The sequence below is a fragment of the Triplophysa dalaica genome, chromosome 12 (genome assembly GCF_015846415.1).
Source record: "Triplophysa dalaica isolate WHDGS20190420 chromosome 12, ASM1584641v1, whole genome shotgun sequence".
Taxonomy (NCBI): domain Eukaryota; kingdom Metazoa; phylum Chordata; class Actinopteri; order Cypriniformes; family Nemacheilidae; genus Triplophysa; species Triplophysa dalaica.
Genome location: NC_079553.1, coordinates 6,529,499 through 6,552,073, shown reverse-complemented (window position 1 = coordinate 6,552,073; position 22,575 = coordinate 6,529,499). Strand labels below are relative to the sequence as shown.

At 38.1% G+C, this 22,575-nt stretch overlaps 2 protein-coding genes across 5 annotated transcripts in view; one reads left to right on the top strand and one right to left on the bottom strand.

Annotated features, from left to right (window-relative positions):
• The window catches only part of epb41l4b (erythrocyte membrane protein band 4.1 like 4B), a 17,540-nt gene extending 7,026 nt beyond the window's left edge, over window positions 1-10,514 (top strand). The window contains exons 8-23 of one of the 2 annotated variants that reach the window (XM_056763319.1): window positions 1,324-1,411; window positions 1,682-1,770; window positions 1,861-1,930; window positions 2,178-2,347; window positions 3,315-3,424; window positions 3,570-3,600; window positions 3,699-3,726; window positions 3,928-4,043; window positions 6,009-6,148; window positions 6,662-6,777; window positions 6,872-6,955; window positions 7,253-7,317; window positions 7,445-7,540; window positions 7,624-7,747; window positions 7,896-7,990; window positions 8,885-10,514. In XM_056763319.1, the coding sequence (XP_056619297.1) occupies window positions 1,324-1,411; window positions 1,682-1,770; window positions 1,861-1,930; window positions 2,178-2,347; window positions 3,315-3,424; window positions 3,570-3,600; window positions 3,699-3,726; window positions 3,928-4,043; window positions 6,009-6,148; window positions 6,662-6,777; window positions 6,872-6,955; window positions 7,253-7,317; window positions 7,445-7,540; window positions 7,624-7,747; window positions 7,896-7,990; window positions 8,885-8,948 (1,486 nt within the window). In that variant the 3' untranslated portion in view covers window positions 8,949-10,514. Of the gene's footprint in view, window positions 1-1,323; window positions 1,412-1,681; window positions 1,771-1,860; window positions 1,931-2,177; window positions 2,348-3,314; window positions 3,425-3,569; window positions 3,601-3,698; window positions 3,727-3,927; window positions 4,044-6,008; window positions 6,149-6,661; window positions 6,778-6,871; window positions 6,956-7,252; window positions 7,318-7,441; window positions 7,541-7,623; window positions 7,748-7,895; window positions 7,991-8,884 lie in introns of both variants that reach the window. The other variant, XM_056763318.1, reaches the window with a different exon arrangement.
• esrp1 (epithelial splicing regulatory protein 1) lies at window positions 10,437-22,575 on the bottom strand. Of its 3 annotated transcripts, none has more exons than XM_056763322.1 (15): window positions 22,190-22,575; window positions 21,814-21,942; window positions 21,231-21,344; window positions 21,002-21,116; window positions 20,501-20,599; window positions 20,364-20,418; window positions 20,169-20,279; window positions 19,927-20,059; window positions 19,764-19,806; window positions 18,761-19,062; window positions 17,955-18,188; window positions 17,241-17,439; window positions 15,207-15,411; window positions 14,178-14,322; window positions 10,437-11,800 (listed from the first exon to the last, which is right to left on the bottom strand). In XM_056763322.1, exons 1-15 carry the CDS (start codon window positions 22,319-22,321, stop codon window positions 11,690-11,692), a joined length of 2,127 nt encoding a protein of 708 aa, XP_056619300.1. In that variant the 5' UTR covers window positions 22,322-22,575; the 3' UTR covers window positions 10,437-11,689. The 3 variants fall into 3 exon arrangements, with proteins under 3 accessions (XP_056619300.1, XP_056619298.1, XP_056619299.1); XM_056763320.1 differs by having other exon boundaries at window positions 14,178-14,349; window positions 22,190-22,574; XM_056763321.1 differs by having other exon boundaries at window positions 14,178-14,349; window positions 17,253-17,439; window positions 22,190-22,573.

The following is a 22,575-nucleotide window of genomic DNA, read 5'->3' as shown; positions in this document are numbered from 1 at the left end:
GAAGCCGTTCCAGTATGATATGGAAATGCTACTTGTTGGTAACTTTGTAAATACTTCTGCTCATGATAAATTCATTTCAGTTGTTACACTTGTTGTCCGTAGTCTTTTTTAGATATTAAAATAGACCACTAGGACTTCGCCTCGGCACCAGAGCTTGCAACACGTTTTCTCAGTAACCAAGCCTTCTATGTTTCAAACATACTGTGGCTATCGGAATATAAAATAAATGGCCTGAGAAACATAAGATTGATTGATTAAATATTATTTAAAATAAAAAATGTTGTCCTGACCTCAGCTGCAAAGAATATATAGAGACCATGCACAAACCAACACACAACACAACCCCCCCAAGCCGTAAACCTAGAGGAATCACTGATTGCAACATGTCCAATCCTGTTTTTCTTTTAAAGATTAGTGTTTAAGTTCCTTCTTTAATACCTTTGTCACTGTTTGTTATCTGTTTTGTTTAGAGTTTTTTAAATGAATGATGGTTTTTGATTGTTGACATGGTTGAGGTTTGTGTGTTAAATGTTGAGGTGTAAGTGCATGGCACAAGAGCAAAATTGGTATAAATGTACTCAAAGTGTTTAAACAGTTCTTTGATCAAAGTTTTGGTCTGTTCAAGGCAAAAAAACATGTACAATTGTAGTAAAAAACTATTTTTTTACAGAGTTAGGGAATTAGGGAATGGTATATATTTCAAAGTCAGTCATGTTTACACATTTTTTATCAAAAGAAAAAACTTGAATTTAAAGTAACGTTTGGGGTGAACGTTTTCCCCTTTCCATGCATTTTTGGTTGCTTTCTAATGCACAAGTGGTTCCTGTCAGCATGTTTGTCGTGTATCCTGATTCTTTGTTTAAATGTGGCTCAAGCTGGTTGCTGTCACAGCGACTTGGAATTGCGTACTTTCAGGGATAAGCAAGAAGCACAACATTTAGATTTAGACAAATAACGATTCTTGGAGATTAAAGACAGTCAGGGACCAGGCCATTGTCAACGGTATAAGCCAGAAACAATGTCTTGAATTCTAGCAGATACTGGCAGCCAGCGTAGCGGTTTTAAGCACAATGCAGAGGTATAATGTGTCAGGATTTCCGGAGGTTAAAAACAAAACGAGAAACAGCATTTTGGATGTACTCGATGGGACATATGGCAGATGCTGGCAGGCTAGCAAATGGGGGGGAGGCTGTACGCCAGCCAGGAATTAACTGGTCACTGTGGTAAGAGAGGGTTTGGATGAGTTATGACGGCTGGTTGATGGGTTATAGTGTTCATTGTGGTTCATAAGCCTGCATTTCTAACAAATGCATGTCTTTACAGGGGAATGAGCCCGTCTCAAGCCGAGGTGGATTTTCTGAATAAGTGCAAGTGGCTGGAGATGTATGGAGTGGACATGCACTTTGTGAAGGTGACATCTCTCTCTTTCTGACTCTATTTATGTACAGTACTTAGATAGCTTTAATTATTCTCATCCTTTTATATATTTAAAAATAGGAGAATTATAGCACTAAGAATATTGATTTTATTGTTTCTAACAAAAGAAAAATTCTCCATAAGAGATATTTATAACGAATCCAGCTCTCAAAATACTTATATTTACAGCAACTGTTCAGTAAAACCTGATTAAATATATTAGTGAGATGAAGTTAAGCTGTGTCTTTAATGGTGTTTCCTGCAGGGACGGGATGGAGGAGATTATGCCCTAGGCCTCACACCAACTGGAATTTTAGTGTTTGAGGGATCCAGTAAAATTGGTCTCTTCTTTTGGTGAGATTTATTCCTTTATTCTCACCTGCAGCTGGGTCGTAAATCTTTAATTTTTGCAGATTTAATTTAATTTACATGTTTCCAAAACAGGCCCAAAATAACCCGTCTTGACTTCAAGAAGAACAGACTGACACTAGTAGTGGTGGAAGATGATGAGCAGGTGGGTTTTACATGTACAAACTTGCACTCACTCATCTGGTTGTGCTCATACTGTAGGTTGGCCGGGGCATGTTGACGTTCCTCTGTTTCTGTTGTCACAATACTGAAATGAGTATTTAATAGCATTATCACCAGGAAGTACATTTGACGTTACAGTTGTTTTTTTAGTCCCACCCTGGTATAAGAAGTCCCTGCTCTATACTGTGCTCTGAAATGTTATTCATGTGCATGTTTATTTGTGTCTGCAGGGCAGAGAGCAGGAGCACACGTTTGTGTTCCAGCTGTCGAGTTCTCGGGAATGTAAGCACTTGTGGAAGTGTGCTGTCGAAAGCCATGCCTTCTTCCGGCTCCGACAACCAACCCACAGCAAAACCAGCAACAGTGACTTCACACGCCTCGGCTCGCGGTTCAGATTTAGGTATGCACACGCCAGTGGGGGACGAACTACGCAACCAAAGTACTTTAGTAAAAGTATAGATACTCTAACAAAGTATTACTCCGGTAGAAGTACAACATTTTTTACAAAAAGAAACAATTCAAAGTTCACATTGAGTTAAAAGTGATAACTGAAACACAACAGAGTGAACTCTGTGTTTTCTTGACATTGATTTCAATCATTGAGTCAGATATTAATAATTCAGTGACTTGTTAGCTGGAGACTTGCTCTAAACAAATCCTTGAATCAGTGAGATGGTCTTTTGCTGTTGGACCTTTCAAGATGATTTTAAACGGTTCGGCAAGAGAAATCAGCTTGTTCACCAATTCGACAATGCTATTGCATCTTAGAGAAGGCATTGAATTTTTAAGTATTAAGTTATGTTGAATTATGTTTTTATGTAATAAGAGTAAAAAGTACAATATTATACACTTCCCGTCCAAAAAATGTCGCCACCTGTGCCATGCAGTGCCATGATCTGGGGTTTCTGCAGTTGGTCAGGTCTAGTTTCAGTAACATTAGTGCCCAAAGAATGAGATCAGCTGACTAAGTGAATATACTGAATGGAAAGAGTGGTTCAGGGAGCATGAGACATCATTTTCACACATGGATTAACCACCACAGAGTGATGTGATGGTGAAGACTTTGCGTACCGGTTAGACTATCCCATCATCAATACAAGATCTTGGCGAAAAATGAATGCAATGGGAATAAATGTTGTAATATTGCTGAAACTTGCACACAAACAATGCGACGGCAAACTTGTGCTGTAATCAAAGCTAAAGCCGGTCCAATGAATTTTTTGGACGGGCATTGTATATCTACTTAAGTCCAGTAATGTAAAAATACTTACTGTCTACTACTGGCACATGTATGCACGCTTGGCTATAGCTAGCATTTACAATAATAGCAAATGTTAAATTAAAGTGTAATTTTGCTATGTCTTTAGTGGAAGGACTGAATATCAAGCCACACGTAGTGGTAAAGTCCGGAGGGCGAGCACTTTTGAGAGAAGACCGAGTAAAAGATATCCATCACGAGCTCAATCATTGGGCAGGGGTAGGTCTGAGTGCCATATTCTGTCTCTCTTTTCAATACTATATGTCTTGTGCATGATCTCTGATAAGACCTGCATCTGACCCCACAACCTCTAAAAGCTTATTTAGTTCAAGGGTCATTTATATGAACGCTTTTGTTTTCACAGCCATCACTCCAGCAAAACATCCACATTTAAGGTAAAGCTGCTTATTCATGCAGTTTGATATAAAAGCGGATTGCTGATTTAATTGTTTCTTTGTTGTGTAATGAAAATGATTAATTTCTCTTTTTGTAGCGCTCAGGCCAGCCCAAGCATACAACCGGTACTTTTTCAATATTCTTATACTTTATTCATATATATATATATAATTATGTTTAGGAAAACATATGTGGGAGATTAATATTATATGTGATGGAGTTATTTTAATTTGATCTCAAATAACTTTTGTTAAATGGTTGCATACATTGTGTAAGGTAATGGCAAGAACTAAAGTCACAGGAATGCAATTTTTTTTTTCCTATAGTATAAGCACAACATTCCAGTTGCACAGGAACACTGGCAAAGAACACATTCATCTAGTTTGACCCCTCCTCTTTACATACAGCCAATGGAAATGGGACCTGTTCCACCACCACACAGGTATATATTTTATTTTTAAAGCAATACAACAGTTTCTAAACAAAACAGGCCTTGCAAAATCAATCAAATTAATAGAATAAAAGCCTTTTTTACAGAATTGACATGTAGGTGATAAAATGAGTTAAATGTCTAGAGTGAATTACTTTCTGTAAGAATTGAACATGTTACGCTAACATCCCCGCTAAGAGTATGAAAATGTTTGGGTATGCAGTGCTGATGTCATAGTACATGTGTCTGATCTCATCTATGTTTCACCTGCATGTGCATGTGTGTCTGGTTTAGACCCTCCTATGTGGACAGAACCCCCGCGAGCATCATTGGGTTTGATGAGAGGAGTATAATTGATAACATCGGAAGGAGTGTGTCTGTGGTGCACAGAGACAAAGTTATGACTGCACTCTGAGCATGCCAATGAGACTTAAGAGACCACTGAGCACAGCCATTCCATGGAACCATGACCCAACGTCACAGCATCACAAACCCATCTCACCTTTAGGAGTCTCGTTCAACCACGTTGTTCCCATCCAACCATCCATCATGTGACGTGCGTCATCCAATAACATGCATTTTTAGAAAAAACACATTTGGTCTACCTAGATCTTGACTTGATACTCTGAAATGTTGAAATGTTTAGCTTTTAGTGTTTTGCATCATTCAGCGATTGAATTGAAGTGTGCCTTATGAGAAAATGTAGAACTAGTCAATTGTGTAACCTCAAGATGATGTCAGAATATGTAACTGCTGCTGTTGGCTTTGTATACTGGAGCAGGGTTGCTCAATTGTGCTGCTGAAGTTTGATTTCAACACCAAACATCTGATCCAGTTTATCAAGCTCTTTAGAATAACAGGTGTGCTTGTGTTTAGGCAAAGATCTTCAGAAGCAAACCTGAGCACCATTGTGCTAGGATATGGCCTTTTTTAGAAAAATTTTAGCTTATTGGATTGTCTGGCCTACGTTAGATATGCGCAGGTTAAGTCCTAGTGTGTCAAAGTTTACTTTAAGGATGAATCAGTTATATGATGATATGCCAAGACAGATGCATCATTGTTTACAAACACATGCATTAGAATGCCTCTACTAAACACTTAATTTAATTTCTCCTCTTGAAAACACATTTAAAGGTACTTCTCTGTATGTTCTGTATGTTGTAATCATTACATATTCGTGTCCGAATCCTTCCTAAACCTTGTGTTTGGTCACATGTTCAATCATATCGAGGAGGGCTGGGGACATTTTAATGATTTTGGACTGCTGCAATAAGACCTGTCTTAATAAATGTGTTTACACTAATCGACTTACTGTTTTATTGACTGTAAACCCTTGACATTAATTCTCATTTTTGTATCAACACTAGCACTCAGAAAACATGTTCCATCCTCTGTAGTAACATCATTTGCAATCACAATTACCTTTGGTCCATCCATTGAAATTACTTTCATTAGCACCCACTTATAGGCTGTTAGTAACCTGTCTGCATGTTTCAGCATGTCATTTTACCATTAATATTATGCCTTTCTTCAGGTTTGCATTGTTGTGTACTTCAGTTAATTATGCTTTTATAGATCGTTTCAGCGACAACCCTGTAAGCTATGTTTTGATGCTGGTTTGACCAGCTTAAACCAGCTAGGGATCAGCTTAAACCAGCACAAACCAGAAGCAAAAAATACCAAATAAGCATGCTGTTTTTTTTCACCAGGGACAACAAACGTTATGTGTTTGATCTCTGAGAAGAATAATTGTTGAGTAGTTTTAAAGTAAATGAATACAATGCATATAAAATTAAGTTAACTTCCGGCCAGCAGGTGCTTGTGATGATACCGTCTATCTATATAATTTAATATTAAATATAAACTGAGGTCAACTGAGGAATGTGAATATATGGCTGAGATATGAGTTAGTGTTCTGTCATAATCCACTGAAGTGATGTGGAACTGTTGTATGTCTGTGTGTATTGTGGTTTCTAGCTTTCCTTTGAGCAGTGCAGACACGCGAAGGTTCAGCGTTGATGAAAATGAAGCTCCACTCTCTGGGAAAACGCATCGCTGCTTTCATCACCCTGGTTACGAGAAGCAGGAAGCTCTTTGCATCACGAAAGCTAAACCGAGTGAGTTGTGACTGAATGCACTTGATCCATAAGTGAAGGCAGTATACAAAATAAACATTCAAGTAATAGTTAACCCCAAAATAAACATTCTGTCATCATTTACTTGCCCTGTTGTCATTTCAAACCTGTATTACTTTCTTTCTTCTGGAGAACTCAAAAGAAGATATTTAGAGGAATGTTGTTAACCCTGTTACCGACTTACTTCAAAATATTGCCACAAAGGTTATTCTCAATGATTACATAGAAGAAACATTTGTAGTTCTCCAAAGTATCATTTGGTCAAAGGTTCTTAAAAGAATAATTTCTTGCTTACCTTTTTATACTCTAAAGAACCAATATTTTGTAAGCTGAAAGGTTCTGCAGATGTTAAAGTTTCTTTATGGAACCGTATAGCCCAAAATATTCTTCCATGGCATTGTTGTGGCATTGATATTTTTCAGTGTTTATAAATTATCTCTATAAAATGAGCTATTGATGAATTTCATATGTATGCTCCTGTGTTTGTTTTATCAGAAGCTTGGGTGGTGTCTCCTGGATGCAACGATGAGTTGGATCAATCTTTGCATAGTCAGCACCAGCTGGAAACGGAACCTGCACTTTGGCCAGCCCTTCATATCAACATAGACATGGTCAGTTATTCATAATCAGCTTAGAAAAACCATCAATGGTCTGTGATAAAACAAGCATTTGATTTCTTGGATTCTCCCTTTTAACTACTAACAGGCAGAAGAAAAACCTCTTTCAGAGAAAAGTCTTCCTTCCTCCCCTGCGGTTTTACAAGAACGTCTCAAGAGCAACATCTCAAAAGTAAATCATGTCACTTACACACCGCACGAACAATGACAATGTATTCACAAATGCTCATGCACAAATGCTTATTTATTTATTTGTATGAAAAAACCTTTTAGCCCGTTCAAGCCTGTATTTTGGACCATGGCTAACTAGCTTAGGTCACCACTAGCCAAACTACCTAAAGCTGGTTTCAACTAAAATATGTCTGTGATAGTAACAGTACAGTTATTCCCAGGATTACTATGACTGTTTATACAGCACAAATATTGAGGTTACAGAATAAGGAGGTGACGGTAGCTCTTTTCTCTATAGCGCACCACCCAAAGTGATAGTGGAAACTCAAAGGGAAACTCTTCAAGTGGAGACCAAACTGACAGGTGAGAAGATAATGTACAAACTCTGGGTTGTCTAACAATATTTTCAAGCGTTAGAAATCTTTACACTTTCATCACAGTGTCAGCTGTTGCATGTGTTGTGTTCACTGATTTTGGTCTCTCACAGCAGGTATCCCAGCTCATCACAGGATTCAGGATCAAGCAGTCTGAATATAGAAAAGCCCAGCGTGGACCGGCGCAAACGCCTCGTCCGACAGTACAGTTTGTGAGTTACAAGAGCAAACCTTAATTATTTCTGTTTTTTGGTTTTAGATATTTCTTGTTGTTGAAATATACTCTGTCACATAGTAACCACAGTGATGAAGATGACCTCCCAGAAGCACTTGCTGCCATCTCCTCCCAGTCCAGTATGGGAAAATCAACATCAAATAGCTCTTTGGACAAACAGGTCCAGCCACCAATATATCCACCGGTAACTCCCTCCTTACGCTTAGCTGATCTATACTATCCTCAATAGATCTAGTTTCAGTATTATTTATGCATGTTAGTGTTTTTAAGTTATTTGATTGTATATGTGAGAGATATGATGTTACATTTAGATCTTTGTGTTCTCTCCATAGCCAAAGGATGTTCCACAGTTAGAGTGTTCTAACTCTCCGCTGTTCTATCCCAGTCCTGTACCTCACCTGCTACCTTATGCTACACACACACAGAGGTATGAACACTCACAACGATTACACTCTATAGATGTTTTCAGTAGCAACAAATTAAACAACCGTTATGTGGGCCAAATTTTACTTCTGGTAGACTTCCACAAAGAAACAAGTGTTGAGTAGTTTTAATTTAATTTAACACAATTGATGTACAATAAAATATTGATATAAAATGAACATATAATACTTTGTTATACTATACACCCAATGTGAAGTTCCGGCCAGGCTCGTGCATCCAATGAAAATGTCTATATAAAAGCCTGTCTCCACTGTTATTTTTTCATCTTATGCAAGTTGTATAATCAGGATTAAAATGTGAGCAAATAGTATGAAGATTACTGATTGACTGTTTAAGTAATAAGAGCCTCTTATACAAGCAAATCTGAACAAAGCAGTTTTATACATTTGTTTACATTGGATTAGTGGCCTTAAAGGAATAGAAATCATTTACTCACCCTGTTGTCATTTGAAACCTCTGTGATTTTTGTGATATTTAGAAAATTTTCCATTGGTCCCCATTGACTTCTATTTTATGGACACAACAGATACTAGTCAATTTGTAACCAAGCTTTTTGTGTTACCAACATCTTTCAAAATATCATTTTTCTTTTCTTTTTCTTTTGTTTCAAATGACAGGGAGTGCAAATAATGACAAAATTTTATTTTGAAGGTAAACTATTCCTTTAAATAGTGCAAAATAGCGCATAACATTTGTAGTTAGTTTTATATTATAATGTTTCTGGTTTGATATCTCTTTTTGAAGTTTCCACCCACTAACAAATATCTATTTGTCTGTCTGTCTTCCTTTTTTTTCTATGCACCTTTTTCCGTTTTTCGTTTCCATTTTTTTATGATTATCCCTACTCATCTGTCTGCCTTTATGTGTGTTTGTGAAGCTCTGAAGACCTGCGGATGGACAGAGAAAAACTACTGAGGGCTCTATTAATGACAGAACTCTGAGGCAACACATAACACGCACTTACGGACGATAAGTCCTAAATGAACTAAAGCCCTTAACTCAATGCACTAGCTAATTCACTGTTGCACACTATATGAAACTGAATCAAACCTCCAAGAGCTATTTTACTGATATTCCAATACGACAAAGCATTCACAGAAGCATTTGTTCCATGATTATTCTGTTAATAGCATGGCATTGCCCCTGTCATTTTTATTAACTTACTAAATTAATTGTAAATTTTGAAAAAAATGTTAAAATATTTTCCTAAATGTTTTATAACACGGTTTTGAGGGGTTTGGGGTTAAAAGAGCAGAGTTTGTTTAAATAGGTCAGACGTAATGCAGTCAATATATAGGCCTGCTGTGTTTTTGACTGTGTTCGGAATAGGATACTATCATCTTAACTATTTCTGTGCAGGTAAAATAATCTACTTAAAAACTTCGGATAAAAAGCTGCCTCATATTTTTTTATTATTTCAAATTAGCTTTATAGGTCATTTGAACTGAACTGACTCGAGTTGAATTTGATAAATTCAGACATTTTATAAGTCAGTTCTATATCTGTAAATTCAATTGATTTATAAAGATAATCTAATTTAACTCAAACATTTAAGGCAGCTGAAATTGGTGGATTTTTTTTACAGTGTGGAATGCATTATACTGTGCATATCCAGCAATGAATTTTTCGATAACCTACCACATTTGCTGAAATGTAGGGATATCCCTACTGTATTTCAATACAGCCAAGACATTTTTACCTAAACTCAAAATTACTTTTTAAGGAACATGTTACATGCTTTTCACTATAAAACGTTATGATGTTAGCTATTTGAATACTACTGTTTTAAATATCTAATCTTTGAACCAGTAGGTTGCTAGACTATATGCAGTAAGTAGTACACTAGGGGCGCGTTCCATTGTGAAGGCTGCATTTATAGGCTGCATACTTCATCGAGATTTATTAAGTTTTATTTCAGATAAACAACAGTTTTAAGGTAAGAATGAAACTACAGTGGTTAGGTGTAATAAATAAATGTAAATTTTATCATGTTTTTTAACTGAAATAAGACAGCCTTGATGACGTATGCAGCATTCACATGAGGGACGTCCCGTAGTATTCCATTCCGAACATGCGCTAAAATGTCACGCAATGTTTCTTAATATATATATTTTGTGTAAACTGCTAGTTTTACGGCTACCATTAATATACAATTTTCATATAAAAACGAAAATTTGTACAACAAACTGCTTTATCACTCTTGTAATACAACAGAGAAACGGAAGACGCGCCGAAGGGAAAAGTGTTGAAGCTCGCTTTGCCCACTAGAGGGCAATAAATACGCGATTAAAACTTTATTTTCTCGTTTACAACCTGCTGACGATAAGAAAGAGCAAATATTTTGCTACAACCCCACTTTGATTATAAAAATATATGTAACCTGCGTGGAAATGTATATAGTCAGTGATTAAGTCACTCAATCCCTCAGAAAGGTTGTTAATAATTGCTTTATTTTAATTTTAAGTTATAACAAAACATCAAAATAAAATAATACTTTCTCCAAACAACCATTTTTTGCCTTCTTTTTCTACACATATTTATGAACCAGAGATATATTGGTAACAGATTGGTAACATCAATGAGGACAGTAGTGTTGCACATTTACTGCTTGTTGGCATGTCTGGGTACAAATAAACCACACTGACTATTTTACTGTCATACATTTTACTCCTACAGGTCATCAAAGCCTAAACATGCTAGTATTTAAAAAAAAAAGCACAGAGTATAATAAACGACAAACAGGAGGGTACGGGATACAGCTGTAGTTAAAATAATCAACCTGTTCACATTCCATCAAATGCACACAAACACTCTCCTTAATACACAGACAATAGGTGAAAATACACCTGTGTGCATTACAGCAGGCCCAAAACACTCTCTGAGTGCAGTAAAAACAAAATCACACATGCATTTGGTTATGGTGCTTATGATGGCACACACACCTCACAGGTTCATCAATCGGGTTACATCAGCTACACATACACACGTCGACTAGCGCATCTCTATTATTTTGTACATTGATTGGGTAAGGACAATACACACTTTTGATGTATACACCACACGCAGACAGTTGTTCCTGATTCAGCTTCTGAGCAATTTTGGCGAAATGACTGTTGTAGAGCTACAAGTTGCAGATATCCATACACTACGCTGTGCACGGCGACTCTTGTAAACATATTATAACAGCTAGCTCGTTGAACTTCATGCAAATTAAAACCTTCAAAGAAAAAGGATAAAGGCTTGAGAAGGTCTCTACGCATTTACATACTTATGGTAGAGTCACATCAATAGGGAGAGACATGCACTAACACACACACACACACACACACACACACTTTTTTCTGTCCTTTGGCTTAAATGGTACGGGAGAAGTCTTGATGCAGCGGGTAAAATTTTTTGAACCTGGGTTGAGGAGCTATTTCCTGAGTGAACATCTCTGCATGTATAATGTACACAAACATACAAACTCTCACAAACACACATTTGACTTCAGCGACAAAACTCATGAGTAGAATATTAACTCGAATGCATAAAAAAAACAATGTGCAATATACATTAAAATGTCAAAATACATATATTTATCTTTTTTATCATATATAAATAGCTATCTAAGGAATGGCATAAACTGCTTTGTTTTGAGGGGGTTTTGTGAATCCGTGCTCCACACTGCGATTAGATTGGCTTAAAGCAGCTGCAAGTCAAGATAGGCCCCGCCTCCAAGTGTCTGGTCACCAATAGTCTGCTTGGCTGATAGCACAGAGGGGAGAGTTAACAAGGCATCGCTGTTGCCAGGCTAAAAGAGAAAGAAAGAAATTAGCTTTACTCGGGAGATACATGCTTATGGCTCATTATTTGTAATAAGCCCAACCTCAAATGAGTGAGAGCTCTCTTGCCGACTAACTAGCAGACGTCTGATTCAAATCTATCGCCTCCATGGGAAACACTGAAGTTGCGGCTGTGCGTGATGCATTTATAATGTGTTCATTACCCCATTAGGCAGCTAAATAAACACTACTTTTCTGTGTCAAATGTTTAGTGTCTGGTTCTTAATGGATTAACAATAAAGCATAAATACTATTAATGCTGGTGGAATATTTTGAATTTTATTTCACACATATGTTTTAAGTAGTAAAGCAAAAATGTGTTGCCACTAAGAAACATAAACTGTCCTTGCTAGTGAGGGTCATTCTGACAAAATGTTTATAGGGTAGTTCACCCTAAATTATACATTTAGTCACCCTCATGTTTATCATAACCTGTTTTTGACTCTTCCGTGCAACAAAAAATATGTTTTTTTGAGAAATGTCTTGGTTTTGTCTCCATACAATGAAAGTCAATGGGGGCCAATGTTGTTTGGTTACCAATATTCTTTCAAATATCTTCTCTTCCGTTTTTGCATAAAAAGTAAGTCATAAAGGTTTGCATTGGCAAGAGGGTGATTAAATGATGAAAGAATTTTCACTTTTGGGAAAACCTATCCCTTAAATGTCATATTTTTTTCATTAATGGTTATTGACGAAAGATCAGCCAAAATATCATACACTGTCATTTGTCATAGTGACCATGCGTTTTCAATGGAAATGGTAGCAAACGAACACATACGTTAAGCTATAAACAAATAGGTTCACATACTTTGGGTGAACCCCTTTCACACCCTTTAACCTGGACACAGACTTTTATGATGGTGACACACAAACAATCGCTCTGATTCACTTGTTAAGAAAATGATTAAAATCTCTATGCAACTAGCAACATCAGATCCAGAATCTGTGGTGTTAAAATAAGTTCCACACACATTGCAGGGTTTTGGGACGATGCTTGTTTTTTTCTGCCTTTTTAAAGTAAACTAGTCACAATGATACTCTTATTGCCATGTATACGTGCGCTGTGATTACCAGCAGCATTTAGCCTTAAACCTCATGGATATATACAAACACTCATATAGAGCCTGTTAATTGACGTCACGCCGCGTTGAATGTTGCGCCATCTTGGGAGGATGGCTGCTAGTGAGTTCAATGCAGTGATTTGTTTTTCTTGTTTTATTAGAAAATACAACTATGGTAGGTCGGTCTTTTTGTGTTAAAAATTGCGATAGCATTACGCATTGTGGTTCAGGAGAAGCCCATTGTTCTTTCACTTACGATTTCACCATATATCAAACAAAACAAGTAACGGTACAAATCAAAACAATAATAGCCCAATAATTCTCCCAAGATGGCGGCACCACTGGAACATGCAACATTGGGCGTGACATAAGCTTCACATTCTCTATTAGAGGGTCTATGCTGTTGAGTGCGGGAAGCAGCTTTGAAGACTATTACTGATTTTTGCAACGACGAAAAGATATAGGTTTTACGTCACATGAATTCTTTATGATCTTCAATAGCAAAATCCTAACATTGGCCTTCCATAGCAACACAGGCAGATTAGCAACAGCAGTCAAGTTACAGCAGGTCAATACACCTCACCTTAGCTCTCACTCTCTATCTCTCTCTCTGTGCGTTTGTGTGAGGGAATTCAGACCAGATGAACCAGTTTCACAGAACTAGGGAGTGTGACAATGCAACTATGCTGTCCTGTTACTCAAACCCATTAAAGCATCTAAATCTTCAATGCATAACACCGCAGGGCACAGGGCACACCTTAATGTTCCCTGCAATCCAGCCCTGCCCTGCCTATAAACGCATACAAACACACACTTTATAATGTGGAACAAACTATGACTTGTATTGGATCCGTCTGCGATTCTCAATAGCATTGTGAAACATTACTACCAGAAGCTTGCCAATGCTGTTTTTTTAATTCTTAAAGTTATAGTTCACCCAAACATGAAAATTCTGTCATTACTTATGCAACCTCATGTCATTTCAAACATGTATTCCAAAAAAAGTTTTTAGGAACGTTGGTGGTCAAACAACATTGGCCCTCGTTGACTTGCATTGCACGGAGAAAACCACAAAGACATTTCTCAAAATATCTTCTTTTCCTTTTCACTGAAAAAATAGTAATCTACAGGTTTTGAACAACATGTGGGTGAATAAATGACAGATTTTTATTTGCGGATGAACTGTCTCTTTAATGGCAGTCAGTGAGCTATAACATTAACTGTCTGCCGATTGTCTCCGTCTGAGTACTATATATACACTATATATATAATACTATAAACCCACCTGATATCCATGTACCATGCTGAGGATCTCTTTAACTCCACTGTTGTAAGCGTGGGAATGGGCATGACCTTGCATTCGTATCAGTGCTGTGGGCGGGGCTGAGAGGACTGAGCCAGCTGAAGGGGTGTGGCCGGTTGAGAAGTAGCTGATGTTAGGGGGGGAGCCAGGGGGGCTGTGGTTATTATAACAACAGATGTACACATAACTTAGTCAAATACATAAATCAAAACATTGCTAACATTTTTGCACAAATGTGACCCTCCCTGTGAAAATGAGGCTAGTATCAATCTAATTACAAGATTAAAAGCGTTTAAGTTTGATTTTAGTCATTATGACTTTAATTTTGAACATATGGTCTTACTCGGTCAACTCACTATTGAGGATGTCAACGTTATGTTTTCACAAAAGGTTCTTTACAGTATGTAGGATGGTTTTGTACACAACATTAAAACACTTTAGCTGGGTTTTCACAGGCAGAGTCACAAATTAGCTTAAAGTCGTGTGCAAACTCTTTTTCACAAATATCACTACACAGAATTGGATAAATTGTTTTCTTGCCAGTGTTTCAGGCACAATGAACCTGACATTTTTCTTGGAAATTTTCTTTGGTTATTGGGCCCTTCCCAAACTGTTCATACCTTTGCGTACTCAATACCAGAACCAGTTCTGTCACTACAAGGAGTGTGTTGAAATAGGCATTAAAGCTATATTAAAGGACATGGGTGTGACACAATCACTCTGTTACCACCACACCCATACATCCAGTCCTGCCTGTGAGAATCGTTTTTAAAAACACTTTGAACAACACACTACACCTCTGAAAAACCATTACAAAATAAAATAAATGTATACTTTCCAAAATATACTTCTACAGTGGCATCTTTTGCATAATATATGCAACACGTTTAGACATGTGTTTACCTAAACCATCCACACCTGCCCTAAATGTAATTACTGCTTTCTATATCTCCTACTCCGGGCAATGCATATGTTCATCCTGGACCACGGTAAACAACAAGAAACCCTTACCTTGGATAATAGGCAGTGTAGTTCATAAATAATGGATTATTGGCAGGGTAGAAGGCTGTTGGCTGGCCCAGGGGGCGGGGACTCAGTAAAAACTGGGAGGGGTACATAGCTGACTGCTCCACAGGTAGCATCGCCCCCGTTGGAAGGACAGCCCCAGAAGGAAGGACCGTCCCGGGATGAAATGAATACGACGGAGGCGACAGACCTACAATGGAAGTGGGATATTAAAGAATTATTTAGAGAAAAAAATGACTTGCGTGACTCTTGGACCAAAATTAAACTTCGGTTACGCATATGCTAATAAACACCGATGCATACTTCAGGGCATATGGCAACTAGATTTGATTCTAAATGAACAGATTTGTAGAAACTCTTTAATCATAAGACTGGTGATTAGTCAAGGTATTTTCATCAAACAAATAAAGGGTGTGAATCTGAGTGAACTTAAGCCGATGAGCCAAGTTACAGCGAGATGAGATGGTTTCTTTAAAAACATCACAGCCCATATCCAGCCCATTGTTTGTCCTATGCAGTCTCCCAATTAAACAAACAATTCACTGTAAAAAATGATTCTGTGTCGTTGTAGATTTCATGAAATTAATTGAGTAAACTTTACTTAATACAATTCTGTTCTTGTTTTTTAACCAAATTTGTATTAAATGTATATGTATAAAGGATCTTTCCTTAATATTTTTTTGGTGGGACTACATGAATTCTTTAAGTTTTCCCTAACTGAGCAGTGAATTTAGAGTTCCCAGCATTAGGAGAGTAATTATTGTGAAAAAGTGCTATTTTATGTGATTTACAATAAAATGAAAGACTTGATAGTGTTTTTCGTTCAGTTGTCTTTAAGATTTAGAAGAGATTGTTTGTATTTTTGAGTTTCGTGGTTACCATAGTTCAGAAGAGTGGTGCTTGAGAGCTCATGATGTGTGTTTTTGCACTAGGTGAAGAGATATGGTGGTAATGCCAATACTGAAACAATTCTCAGCTCACTTGCACATCATATATGTTGTAAACAACAATAAATGTTAAACTGAAGTTAAAAAAATCAAGAAGTTAACTCCAATGTTCAAATTAGTATTTATTCTCAGATTTTTATCAAGTTTATCATGTCACATGTGCTTAAATAATTTAGGTAGTTTACTTGATTTATTCACGGAATATTGCGTTAAAAATTTGCTTTAAAGTACTTAAAAATATTTTCTGTAATATTGTTACCAGAATTATTTTAAGTAAATATCCATGTCATTTTTTACAGTGTGTAGGGCAAAAAGAACTGGAGCAAGGAAAATAATTAACATTGACAGCAGCCCCATCAAAAGCCCTCCTTAAACATGTCACATTATTGAATCTGCACTGCTGGATCTAAAACTTGGCAACGCAAACCTGCCGCACAATTAACACTGCAGGTGCAATTACAAACCTCATTTATCATGTTGTATGTTTTGTCACAGTAAACGTGTCAAAATATTTTGCACGACCTGGCAAAATACCAGGTATTTTTTTATTTTTTACACATTTAACAAAGCATGCAGCAGACCCAAAACCACCAATATTTCCCACTATAATTCAGCTAAATGCAGGTATGTTTCCTTTCAAAGTTCCTGCCCTGAAAATCTATCCAGAACTACAACTGAAAAAGAAAAAAATAAACTACAACAGAAAGCTGCTTAACACCTGACCTTCCACTTCGTGCCTTGTGTTTGCTTAGATTGATGTCATGATATGGACTGAAATCTTGTGCAAAATCACCCCAAATCAAAGCCCTTCATTGCCCTGCTGTGGAGAAGCATCTGAGTAGCTTGGCAATAATTCACCGCAGTCATCAGATCCGAACGAAAAATTCACCCAACAATGTTCCTACTGCTCCTCATTCCCATTCCTGCCCACAAACATTGGGACAGGACACCCACCAAATGAACAAAAGTGAATGAATGAGTGAAAGGAAGGGGAAAAAACAGGAAGGCGTGAAGCGCCACCTACCCGCACACACAGCTGAGAGAAGCAGCCCCAGAGCCCAGCGGCACTTACGTCGTAACTTACATGGCGGCGGTGAGAGGCCGCTCCTATTGAGCGTCCCCCCCATCAACACGATGTTCATCTCCTGAGCGGAGCAGGCGAACACCTCAACATAACGCTCCTTCATGCTGCGCTTGTGGCAGCGCTGGGCGGCCAGAAACGCCCGGTCGGCCGAACGCATTTGGATGAAGGCATCACCAGATGGACGACCCTGAGCAAAAACACAAACAAATGTCGAATTTATAAAAAAGTACAGTATTAAACCCTGTTAATCCAGCCTGTTCTCATGGCAATTCAAAACTATGCTACGCTAATTTATATAAACTCAAGTAAAACATGTTATCTTTAGAAAAAAGTAAGAATTAACATTAAGGTTGTATTTGTTAACTTTAGTAAATGCATTAGCTAACATGAGCTAACAATGAGCCACATAGTTTAAGCATTTATTAATCTTTGCTAATATTAGTAAATGCATATGTAGTTATTCATATTAGTTCACTTTGCATTAACAAATGTTAACAGATACAACGTTTGATTAAAAAAATCCATTAGTAAATGCTGAAACTAACATGAACTAAGATTAATAAACAATGTAGAAACATTGTTAGCTCATGTTAGCTAATGCATTAACTAATGTTAATTAACACAACCTTTTTATAGTTTTACAAAAACAATTAGTAATGAAGCATCACCCCAAAGATTACATTACATGGCAGAACTCTCTACCTGTTGGTTGATCACCATGTGCACTCCGTGTGGTTTGATGTCCGCAGTGTATTCCCCCAGGAAAATCAATATATCTTGGATACTGGCATCGTAAGGCAGACCCCTTAATCTCATGCAGTCGCGGACACCCGTTACAGCTGCAGCGGGGGGCATGAATGTGGGTTGAGGCACCATGGATAGGATGGGGGAAGGTGCCATGGATATCAATGGGGCCGATGAATATCGATTCAATACCTGACACATACAAACACACAAATTAGATGACTGGAAGATACAAAAGACCAACACATTGTCAAGGGTTTGGTGTATTTAGGGGTTCAAGAGCAGAGATGAGGCCTGAACTGTGTTCAAACTGGAGATAATATTTGTCTATATGCAAACACAAGAAAAAAAAGGTTTGGCGTGTCCTCAAACACCCTTATAGGAACTCGGTCAGTTTCAAAAGCATGACCAAATACACAAGACCGCCCAACGGCATGTTGAGGTGAGCTCAACCTCCTGCTTTGGTTGAGTAGCTTTGCTACTTTTGACAGCTAAATATTAACATGAAGGAATTCCGAGTAATTCTATTACACGGAATAATATTTTTCAATACAAAAACAATTTGGAACAACTAGCATTGAATCTCGTGCAGATTGCTGCTCTTGGATTTGAAAAGCGCCGTTCCGCTTGCATACAAGTTCCTACACAAACGTTCACACCCAAATACATCACGTTTGACTTGTTTCCCTATGTTCAACAATCCAAACAAACCAAAATACAATCCAAACAAAGCATGGTTCCTAAGGGACGCGCTGCTCTCCCACCTGTTGCACCTCGGCAGCAGTGCTCTTGAAGAGCTCGATGTATCTCTTGCCAAGGATCTCCTTGTGTTTCTTCAGAGCATTTTGAGCGTGTTCTTCATAGGAGAACAGGACGAAGGCGTCCCCCGTGGGCCTGCCATCGGGAAAGCGCACAAACAGGATGCCCTCGCTGCCGTCGGTCACGGGGCAGGACGGGGAGAAGAACTGCAGAACTTGCTCCGCCGTGGCGGTGAATGGAAGCCCGCGCATGCGGATGATGACCTGATTCTCCCGCGAAAGAAAATTGGCCGCTTCGTTTGAGGTGCCTGTCAAGACAAATGTTTGCACACGTGAGCTACTCAGTATAGAAATACACAAACTATAAAGCTAATGCAAATATCCACATTATGCATCTGGTACAGGTTTTGTTTAGCATGAAAGAGGCCCAGGTTTAAATATTATGGAAAGGAGCACCTTTGATATTTGTTTTGAGAGAATAAATATAGTAATGGAGTGATATGGGTGAAGAAATGATCACAGAATGTTCAGTATAAATTAGGGCAGTCACAATTTTAGATTTAAGCTTCACTTTGTCATGGCAAAACAAATAGGGTGACGATATCATCATGATATGTGCTTGTTTTTAGAACAAATATTAATAACGGTCAAATTCATTTTTATTTTGTGTTTTCGATTTTTTGCAAAACAAATAACTTTAAATTCAAATGTTTGGCTTCTAAGACAAAACTTTCTGGTACTGAATTATTTAAGATATCATCACAATTATGGATAGAATTAACACGGTTACAAAAATCAATATCACACTTATTGATAGCGGTATATTGTGGCACCCCTAGTTTAAATCAAATGATCAATGGTATGTGAGTTTTGGTTGGGTTGACCAAACTTACATATTTTTCCAATAAATGTGCAGCATAATATTCAAAGATAAAAAAATGGAAATGACATGAAACATACATTTTATGCTGTGATGTTATACACATAAAAAGTGTCAAATCCTTTTTACCTCCTGCGATCTTTAGAAAGTCTTCCCCTGTTGCCTTGTAAACCTACAATAAACAAGAGTTGCTTCACAGCTGTAACAAGTTTCATGTATCCAGACTTTTGTTGAACAGAATGATGAGACATTTATGAGCAGCCGACTAGATGTATCTTTAGCATAACTGTACCTCAATGTATCTGGAGCCCATGTGATGCTTGTGTCTCTGCAGGGCTAAATCTCGGTGTTCCTCACTCTCAAACCGCACAAGTGCTTCTCCGTTCCTCCTCCCCTGAGCGTTTAAACACAGCGCAGCACCTCCTCTACACACACACAGAGAATAATTTATGAGGTTAATATTTGATCGCTGTTGTATGCAGATTGCATTATGATTATGCGTTTGCTGTCTGTGGACTGTTTGCAGGTTCATACTTGGCGATGTTGAGACCTCTGAAGAATCGGCCGATGTCCTGATCTGAGGACTGCCAGGGAAGTCCTCGAGCTCTGATCACTGTGTTATCATCTACCCTTTCCATCTTACTGCTACATTCAGAGTGTATAAAAAGTTATTATTGCAAAAATGCTACACGTATCAATGTTTGTTCATCTGAATGAGAAATAGCTCACCAAGTGCCAGTCTCGAACTTGTCGTTCACTTTTTCAGGGCAGGAGAATGTATGGCCTGTGAAGGGGAATAAAACAGGTTTGTAACAGACCGAACAAATCCGTTTGTGAAGATGGATGTATTGGTTTAAAGAACTTACAGGTAGGCTCAGAGATGAGCGCTAAAACGATTTCTGACATCAGCTGAACTTTGTGTGCGGTGAACGCATGAAGAGAAGAATCTACAACAACATTCAGGTCTGACCACAAGCACAGTCAAGGAATACAGATTGAGTGACACCTTAATAACTGCTTAATGAAAGATTGAATGCAACACAGCGCACTTCCATAAAATCACAATGCAAACATGAAAAGAGAGTGTGACTTTGGATTAACCTTTTTTTACAGCGCAGACAGGGCTGTGTCTATTGTACTTTTGCTGCGTGTAGGCATTAAGACGTTATATTGTAGGTGTGGCAGGTTAAGCTTGTTGGCTAAACACCCTTGGCTTTCTCTTGCTGGCTCGATGAGCCCACACTATTGTGAGTCTATTTGCATTTCAAAACCTCGGGATCCTGAAGCCAACACCCTGTTTCTCTCTCTCTCTCTCTCTCTGTCAGCTGCAAAGAGAAAACTAACATTTGACATGTTTGAAAGGATACGGTCAGCCATGGCCTGAAGATCTAAGTCATTCAAGTCCCCTTCCGATTGTTTCGATTTCTTGAACTCTTTCCGTAGGTCGAAAAATGTGAAGAAACACTCATGCAACAAAAAATTCTGAAAAGCACAAAAGCATGACGTCAGTCTAAGAGAAAAACACATTTCCGAACCTAAAGGACATTCAGCTAAACCTGCCGATTTTACAAGTGCAGTAGCATTCGAGTTTCATACCTTGCTGGAAGCCTCAGGATGCAGAACTTGGCGCACATGCAACTGTCCATCAGTACAGAAACAGAAAGTGTTCCCTGCACCGGTGTCCACCTCTGCACATAACCTCTGATTCAACTGCACACACATGAACTTAAGTTAATACATATGTTCACGTGATATTGTGCAAATATCAATCAACAAACTTTTTAACAGTGCGTTTTTAAAAAAAGTGCATTACAATTTCGGAGCAACCATTAATGCATCAAGGAAAAGGTTTGTGTACATTGAAAGGAGTGAATGCACGCATGAACAAAGAACTCACATGCAAACATCCTTATGTATTTAAACATTTAAGCCTTAAAACACGTTTGAACAAAAAAAGACAATACTCAATAAATCATCTGCAAAACAGCAGATACACGCAACGGTTACGACTGAATTTCATATCATTACGATCGTGTACCACGTACGTGTCGTTTGATTTCTTGCGTAATAAAAATATAATAACAATATTGTCGGGTTTTGATGTTAAGCGAATATTGTCTGCACTTCACTGAGTCTTGTACAACGAGGCTATAATCATAGATGAAAAAAGAGATGTCACCTCATCGATGGCCTCCTCAAGAGAAGCAGAAGATGTCAAGGCCTCCTCGGTGAGTCCGCTCTCCTCCTGACACTCTTCGGTAAGCTCAATGTTCTCCGGTCTGACGAGCAGTTCATGTACCTGGCCAACCTAAAAACACATGAACGATTACTGCATTAACATCCACGTTTATACAAGCTGGTAGGCCTATTGATAAAAATAATGATAAATAAACGGTTAACTCAAAGATTAACCCTATTTGTATTTTTATTTCCAAAAGAAGCAGCAAAATTGTTTATAAATTTATTTAAAAAATATATTATACAAATTTTACTCTCACACTTCACCACGATATGCTACTACACACACACACACATATTACCGAGACACACTTTACCTTTTTAGTCGCTAAATCCACAACTTGCCAAACCAACTGTACAACTTCCTTTTCGTCCGATCCCAACCGGTCCCCACTTGCACCAGATGTGGTGGTAAATAACAGCACCAGAATATCGGGATTAACCGTCATTTTAACAACGAAAGACTACAGACTCACCACCCCAATACCAAAAAAAAACCCAGATCTCAACTCCAGGTGACAGAGAAGACAAGACCCCAGTGACCCCAAACCTACGGAGAGATCAGTGCCGGGTTCGGACTCTCTTTTATGTGTCCCGTGGCCTTTAAATTGCGTGAGAATCGATGCAAACTAGTCCGAGACCCCGGGCTCTGCTCCGCAATGGCTGCTCGGATCGCGCTGGTTTTGTGTGCGCCCTACCTGGC

Excerpts from the sequence above, each read along its gene's own strand:
- esrp1 (XM_056763320.1), bottom strand. The coding sequence starts at position 22,321 with ATGACGGTTAATCCCGATATTCTGGTGCTGTTATTTACCACCACATCT. Across the intron at positions 20,600-21,001 it reads TCTTCAGGCCATGGCTGACC|ACCTGAATGTTGTTGTAGAT; the intron begins GTATCCTTTCAA and ends GCTTGTGGTCAG. Across the intron at positions 18,189-18,760 it reads CTGCTGCCGAGGTGCAACAG|GTATTGAATCGATATTCATC; the intron begins GTGGGAGAGCAG and ends TGTATGTGTCAG.